Genomic DNA, 8,594 nt, shown 5'->3' on the forward strand with positions numbered 1-8,594 from the left:
ATTGAGACATCCAGGAAGCCAACTGTGGGGCGGGGAAGACAAGTGTCTCAGTCATCCATTGACACGGCAGCAGCAATTTAGGGAATCGCAAGTATGAACGAGTTGAACAAGTTCAATCGACTATTCCTATGTTAAATCCAAAATTGCAGAATCTGGATCTAATCTGGATTCAACAGAGAAGATGAACGCGTCCGAACACCGCAGTTCACATTTTGGCAACTGGAATGAACAACCAATAACACTTGTTGCATTATATAGCCTAATGAGTGCGGATCTGGATCAAATTGGTATTAAAATTGCGCTGACGTTACATCTTCGGACCCTCCGTAGGCATTGCGAATTTTGTTTGGTGATAAGCATCGGCAGATATAAACAACGAATCGGGTTGTCTAAACTTTTCTCGTGTCAAATCGAAATTGTTGACAAATGAGTGATTGGGATCCAATCCGGATTAAAGCTTTAATACTAAACCAGGTTCAATCTGTATTTGATCCAAAATGCACGTTCGTCAACATTCTTCAAAATGTGACGTATTTAACATCGGGGGATTAGTTTTCATCCACAAAGTATGTCCACTCTGTTCTCCACGAGACACCCAACAGGCATGACAGGTTCTTCTTGTCGGATAGAGACGAGCGGGCCAACAACGAAACCGCATCTCATCCGTAACCTGAGCGGCACACGTAAAACTGCTTTCTTCCCAATTCAAAGACTTTATTGTATCTTCTCAAGGACATCATCTTACATTCACAGAGGCTGATCAAAACACACACCAGCACACTCTATTGGGAGAAATAAGAATCAAGTGTCCACTTGCAGTTTGGGTGTCCATGTTTGATTTGATTCGATTTATGAAGTCAACATCTCTGGTCTGGTCTGTCCCGTTTGAAATTGTCTTGTTAATTCTGACCACCGTCAAACTTTCGCATCTTACCCTCACAAATCCCACCCCCACCCAAAAAAAAGCCCTGCATCCGCAACCTGCAGGTACACGCAGAGCAATTTTACCAATATAAAAAAAAAAACAATAAACAAAATGAAAGATAGAGTACGATACTAGCAAAATGTACATTTTCTCGTGAAAGCGAAATGTTGACAATTATTTTAATGCAAATTCATTAGTCGACCTCAGCGAATCTTAATTTATAATCAGCGTTGCACATGTAGACGCTTTGTCAAAAGACGGCCGAACCGAAGCAATTTCGACATCCGCAACGACATGAAACCAGCGAGAGCCCTCGGAAATGATTTGGAAACTTTTGTTCGAAAAGAATAACAACAGAGCCCTTTTCGGTTTAACGGCACGATGACGTGACAGTGTTACACCAGCATGTTGGCCAGAAGCAGAGCGGCGATGGTGGACAGGATCAGCGGCCCGCTTGAGATTGCGGGCGCGCCGTTGCACAGGTCGCTGTCGCAGCACGTCTTGGTCATCTTGTAGATGGTCGTGTTGCCGCTGGAGGGGAAATTCACATCCGTGGTGGTGTCACAATCTGCCTTTGCAAGGCAGCCCTTCATTGAGACATCCAGGAAGCCAACTGTGGGGCGGGGAAGACAAGTGTCTCAGTCATCCATTGACACGGCAGCAGCAATTTAGGGAATCGCAAGTATGAACGAGTTGAACAAGTTCAATCGACTATTCCTATGTTAAATCCAAAATTGCAGAATCTGGATCTAATCTGGATTCAACAGAGAAGATGAACGCGTCCGAACACCGCAGTTCACATTTTGGCAACTGGAATGAACAACCAATAACACTTGTTGCATTATATAGCCTAATGAGTGCGGATCTGGATCAAATTGGTATTAAAATTGCGCTGACGTTACATCTTCGGACCCTCCGTAGGCATTGCGAATTTTGTTTGGTGATAAGCATCGGCAGATATAAACAACGAATCGGGTTGTCTAAACTTTTCTCGTGTCAAATCGAAATTGTTGACAAATGAGTGATTGGGATCCAATCCGGATTAAAGCTTTAATACTAAACCAGGTTCAATCTGTATTTGATCCAAAATGCACGTTCGTCAACAATTTCAGCTCGACATTGGAAAAGCTCCGATAGCCAGATCTGTTGCTTACACACTGTCGGTCAATTCGTACCAGCAAACATATTTAGACCAGATATGCTTTGAAAGAGATCAAATGTAAACTCGAAAGTAAAGTCAAACTCGCTATATCAGAATCTAATGGAATTTGCTTCGCTATTACATCTTCCCGCCATAAATTTGGGGTCAAACTTGCCACGATTTGACTGAATTATGAGCAATTGAAAATGTGAACCGGTATCAATCCTAATTACTGACTAAAAAGCGATTTGATCAAACCCGATTTGAAAAATCTTCAAATGACATCAAGATGGCAGATTTGAAATTTAAAAAAAAATTTTTTTTTAATGAAAAATGAAATATTTGATTCGAAATAAATTAACACCCCAATGTAAAACCGAAAGTCAAAAAACGAAAACCGACGTGGCACGTCGATGACTCAAGAACTTGACGAACTCATTTCTTATCTGCTTTCAACCAGAATGTAAATAGTGTCGAAAATATTGACATCTAGTATACTTTTATTTGTACCAGTACTGATACATTGGACTGATTACAATAAAACTCTCGAAACGGACACGCTATCTTCAAACACTTTTTTTTTTTTTTTTTTTTTTGCTGATAGCAACACAGCACTCTCATCACTCATGCTGCCTTATCTCCACATCTTTTCTGTCCGCTGGCCTGTGACATCGGTCTGCATGGAATCCCCCCATTCCGTCACATTCCGCGAGCGAGCGACTGACTGACTGACTGCGTCCTCAACGCTGGATGCAAATTGTTGCAAAGAAACGTCAACTGCCAGTTAAGAGTGCGTCCGACCATCTTACCTGCCGTGCCTTTGCCTCTGAAGCAAAGCTCGCCTTCGGCGCACGTCACCATCTTGGTGATGCACAGTTTGAACAGGCCAAGGGAACACTGGTAGCACTGCAGAGCCTGGCCTGAGAACGACAATGAGGAGGAGAGAAAAAGGCTCACTCAAATCATGCCATTTGTTTGATGGAAACAGATGAACACAAGTGTAAATGTCAGGATCAACGGAAACAACGTCTCAATGCTTTACAATGGCTTCAACCATTCCTTAAACCTTTCGGGCACAGCGGTCAATACAGTGGACAGGTTATCATGTTACAGGGTGCATGAAAGGGTGAATATATGATACTACTCACAAAGTTCGGAAAATCGGGCGAAATTTCAGTGTAAACCTGAAATGCACTACTTTTACAGAACTTTACTTTCACCTTCTCTAAACTTTTGAATGTGTCCCATTTCGCTACTGTACTTTGCCCACAACTTGCCGTTCCCCAACATGGTGGTTACTTTATGGGCGCGGGTGTCAAACTCAAGGCCGGAGGGCCAGATCCGGCCCACCAGGTCATTTTATGTGGCCAGCGAAAGCAAATCATGTGTGTCAACTTGCTAAAATCTGTACCGAAATGTCAAATTGTCATGTGTAATAAATAGCGTTGAGATTTTCCAAGAATTTTGTGACCCAGTTTAGACTCACGTGAACAGTAATTGAACTATTAGAATTGACTTGACTGATTTCAAAACGAGTAATCTATTAATTTGTTGTGTACAAGTAATAATTTTGTGGTTTCATTGTCATAACGGACCTCCGAGGGAAGACAACTCCAAATTGGCCCACGACGAAAATGAGTTTGACACCCCTGCTTTACGGTGTTTATTGCCACTCCCAGATGAAGTCTGTTGTCAAACAAAACCTAAAACAAAGAAAATTACACGTTTGGAATTTTTTAAAAAACGACACAACTCTGCCTTTTACTAAAGTCTGCTACTCTAATGTTAGCGCATGTTGCAAAGCCCCGAAAGACAGGTTGCCGCAATTTAAAATGGGGAGTGAAGCTTGCATCTCAGGAGAGATTTAAGCAACAATATGCAATGATAGTGGATGAAAGTAACAGTTTTAAAACTTGTCATCGGGGATCAGCCAAGACACGTCTTAAGTTTACATTGCGTTGCAAAATGAGGTTTTCTGCATAATTTTTTTTTTTTTTTTTTAAAGGTGGAATTCAGCACCACAACAAAACATTTGACTCAGTGGCTTTCAGCGGCGATGACTTCATGCAGGTTTACGTGAGATGAAACGACGCACCTCATTTTAGAATCTTTAAAATGCTGGCTGACCAGTTTACGTCAGCCTTTCCCTTTTTGCCACCTCAGACTTCTTGTTCAGCCAGATGCATGCGTTCATATCAAACTTGCTGGCCGCGGGCCGTTCTGAGCCATGACATCATTATTAGTCCACTAAAGCAAATCAACCGTGTCTTCATGTTTCTTGCCAATTTAATTATTTTCTCGCTTTATTCAACTAATGCAAGCATTCCCCCCTCACCAGCCAGCCAAATCTCTTGTGAACATAAATGGAACTATAGCATGTGGTTGTCACTATTTGCACTGGAAAACTAGTCATCGAGAGTAGAATGTTCCCTTTATGTCCCATGTTCGGGGGAAAAAAGACGCCCGATGATGCCACCCCCTACCCCCACAAAAAAATGCAATGACATCATGATGCGTGAGTCACGTGACCCGTGAACACGTTACAAACGTCGTGATCTAAGTCATCATGTTACTCGATATGAAGTTGTTTTATTTTTTTTCAGCCTCTTGTCTTACAACAAAAATATTTTGGGGAGAGGGTATTAAAATGATTTAATAATAATCAATATGGTACAAGTGAAGGAGTGTACTTCATGGCGATTTGAGAATCACAAACATTTTATTAGCACCGATCAAAGAATACTGTAAACGTACTTTGGGATGAGCTGACTAGTCCTGAAACTACCATCTTAGAGCAACCAAAGTCTTTACAGCATCTTGTGACCCCAAACCGATTAAACTTCACGCATGAGCGTTAAGAACACGTCGGCAGAATTGAGCTTCCACCCTTAAACTGGTGTTCATTGGGGGAAAAAAAGGCGTGGCTCTTCTCAAGCGTACAACGAGGGTTACGCTGCCACCTAGTGTTAGAAAAGTGAACTGCCAGAGCTCCAAAACAGGAGTTTAAAAACATCCTTATTCAGATATCCAGTCAAGGTCCATAAAGTTAAAAAAATAAATAAATAAAAAAAAACATCAGGCAGCGATCAAGCTTCTCGTTTCATGGAACCTGCTGTCATTGTGCACGTATCTATGGAATGTGGGAAACGGGAAACGAGCGCAAACAATGACCAACGAGGTGATCGTAGATACACAATGAGTGACAAAAAAAAAAAAATCCTCGTGAGGCCAAGTTGAAAATAAAACAACGAAGTCACGCACGCTGATAAAGACCGACGTTAGCATTTCTGCAATGCTCCAAGATAAATATGCATAGACAAGTCAGCCGTGTAATGTAAATAGCAGCAGTTTCCAGTCTGATTTGGCGTGGCGTACATGATACGTTATTCTCGCAGTTGACAGCCTGGTCAGGGGGTGTGGTGGGTAACACTTCAGGTGAAAATAAATAAACGTTTGCATGTTAAACAAACCTACTGCCACAGGTGACCCAAGCTAACAGGATATTATTTTCCACTGGTGTACGTTTGGAAAAAAAAGTGATTCAAAGCCAAATATGAATTAGTAGTTTGAAATAACAGCTTGAACTTTCTTTTGTTAATGCACTCGTATATAAAGGAGGAGAAAAAGCAGCCGTCGTGACCATGACAACCGCGGACCACCTCCTTTGCTCGGTTTTAATTTTAAATGAGTGGGTCTGCTCGGACAATGTATGCGTTTGTACTCGCATTACACCGAACTGCTGTTACGTTTCACTCGTCACATATTGGTGGTTGGAAAGAGGTGTGGGGTTTTTTAGATAATCTCCATCGAGTGAAACCGTTATTAAATATAGTACACTTCGGCCATTTAGGGGGAACTTAATCTGTTTGCCCGTTTATCTACAGTGTTAAATGGCAATAAAATCATTACTTTGGTGCTATCTTGTGGCAAGTTGGTGTCAAGGAAACAAGTTGAAGTGAGTCGGGGCTTCATGTAAACAAAAAGTGCTTTGCTGCCCTCTTGTGGCATCAATGAATTTCGTTGAAGTAAGTGAAGGATTTTCATTTGAACCAAACCAGTGTTTTGGGGGGAGTGTCAATTATTTGTAAATTGGATCAAATTGGACTACTGAATCCTCAAGTGGCCGTTGAATCACCTTCAGTTACAAACCGTTGAATCACCTTCAGTTACAATCCGCTATTTGAGCTGCATGTCATTGCAGATAAAAGGTCAAACAGAGCACCTGAAAGCACAAAAAGCAGCCAGGATTCTGGGGGAGGGGGGCTTCGCTGCGAGTCAGGGTGTGGCCCGAAACAGGATACAAATAAAGCCGGTGAGGGGGGAGGACAATGTCCTCAAAAACACAATAGCCAAAGAACAAATGTGACTTGTGTTGTGGACTCTGCAAATCCTCTGTGGAAAAGGAATGTGAGACACGGGCCTCAACTGTTATGGGGTGAGAAATTTCTCATGAGATGGTCTGACAAGTTGGGACGTGATTCAGACCTTCAAAAGCGTCTCGGGATAGCTCCTTGCTGCCTCACCCCAGCGTGTGATAAATAGCGTTAGGGCAAATCCTGCCATGCACGCACTGAGGTGCCTTTACTTGCGGACTTGTTGACTCGTTAGGAGCGACGCTGATAGAGGCTAGCAAAACAAAAATAGAAGCGACAAAAATAGATTACATTACAATCCGATACAAATAGTCTTGGGGGGGGGGGGATTAGAAACCCTTTTCAAAAGGGGTGTCAATTTGATTTTAGCTATTTGTGGCACGGAATAGCCAGAGTTCACTTTATAGCCAATTAGGAAGTACCAGTAGGTTGCCAGTTTGAGGACACAAACAGAGGCACAACTGATTGTGTTGGGTGTATAATCTATTGCCCGTTGAGTGTTTGTATAAATTTCCGTCCAAGTCATTCGCCTTGATAAAAAGAAAAATTTGTGACCCGTAATGTGACCAAATAAGGGCCAATTTGCATCTCAATTTGAGTGACTCACAATTCGTGCACAGCTAACAGTAAGTCTAATGTCATCACAGGTGAATAGATACTACACCAAACATTGTTATGCAACTAGTGTGTTTTGATGTTCGAGTACACAACGCACACACTATAAAAGCAGGTAACATACATGTTTTTCACATGTAGGGTTGCTTACATGCATACCATTGATTAAGATGTTCAAAGTTTAAAAGAAAAATTTGTGACCCGTAATGTTGTGACCAAATAAGGGCCAATTTGCATCTCAATTTGAGTGACTCACAATTCGTGCACAGCTAACAGTAAGTCTAATGTCATCACAGGTGAATAGATACTACACCAAACATTGTTATGCAACTAGTGTGTTTTGATGTTCGAGTACACAACGCACACACTATAAAAGCAGGTAACATACATGTTTTTCACATGTAGGGTTGCTTACATGCATACCATTGATTAAGATGTTCAAAGTTGATATGCTTGTACCCTACCAGAGTGTTTCTCACTGCTAGCTCTTTTTTTTTCTTTATTATTAATTACACTGATTGTTGTCGGTGTCTTTGGAAGAGAAAATGGCCAGTAATTTTCCTTTTACATGCTGTCTGAAAATTCATGGCAGCAGGTTTGGGGAGGGGAAAAGTCTTCCACATTAAGTGAGTGTGCGTCCAGTGGCGCGACCAACGAGCATGTGATGTGATTGTTATTGCATTTGGAAAAAGCCAAAACTCAACTGAAAAAAAAAGGGGGGATATGACAGCGATATTGAATTTCCTGTCATAGCCTTGCAGTCCGTGTGTGTGTGTCGCACTTTGACAACAAGTGTAACTTTTATTTTAGGGTGTGGCTCTGGTCAGAATGTCCAATTTATTCCTTTTTGGGGGGGCCCGGCCCCACCCTCCCGCGTGAGTGTGTACATGCCTTGACAAACACTCTCACACACTCCAAGCACGGACCACACCCACTGCACTTCAAAATTGTTAAATGAAGTATCACCTTGAGTTATCCTTTTCACGTTTTTTTTTAAATTAAGTCGCTTATGTATATTGGAGAAGCAAATTCGTCATCGCACAACAGATAAAGAAAGGAAACATACCTGCGGGCAAAACAGTTTGTACTGTGAACAGAACGTCAGCACACACAACCAAACGCCCCCCCCCCCCGCATCCAAGTAAATGGACACCAAATTTGCAGAAAGTTCTTACCAAGTGAAAAGCAGACTCCCACGACGAAAAGCAGGAGAACAATTCGGTTCATGTTGATTGGCAAGACGTCGAGGAGCTGTCAAACTGCGTGGACACAGACCGTTAGAATCAAACCTTTTTTTTTTCCACCCCACCATCGCCTCATTTATAATCTTCCACCCACCCATCCCGGCGTCACCATTATCCAATGAGAGGAGGTCTTCTGTGGAAAGCAAAGTAATTCCTCCTCCTCTTGAACAAACTCTCAAAATCCACCTGCGATCTTGTGACGTCACTGCGGGTATGGTGGAGACGGTTTTTTTTTCTGCGAGTTAATTCAGTCACAAACACATACGAACTTCCAGTGGGGTCCATTTAAAACTTAT

At 42.1% G+C, this 8,594-nt stretch overlaps 1 protein-coding gene across 1 annotated transcript; it reads right to left on the reverse strand.

Annotated features, from left to right (window-relative positions):
* Positions 1–693: 693 nt before the first annotated feature.
* On the reverse strand, positions 694–8,361 carry LOC109516338 (prostate stem cell antigen-like). Its single transcript, XM_019870806.1, has 3 exons — positions 8,230–8,361; positions 2,876–2,986; positions 694–1,538 (listed from the first exon to the last, which is right to left on the reverse strand). Exons 1-3 carry the CDS (start codon positions 8,279–8,281, stop codon positions 1,321–1,323), a joined length of 381 nt encoding a protein of 126 aa, XP_019726365.1. The 5' UTR covers positions 8,282–8,361; the 3' UTR covers positions 694–1,320.
* Positions 8,362–8,594: the final 233 nt, after the last annotated feature.

This window comes from Hippocampus comes, unplaced genomic scaffold, assembly GCF_001891065.2.
Source record: "Hippocampus comes isolate QL1 unplaced genomic scaffold, H_comes_QL1_v1.1 scaffold35, whole genome shotgun sequence".
NCBI lineage: Eukaryota > Metazoa > Chordata > Actinopteri > Syngnathiformes > Syngnathidae > Hippocampus > Hippocampus comes.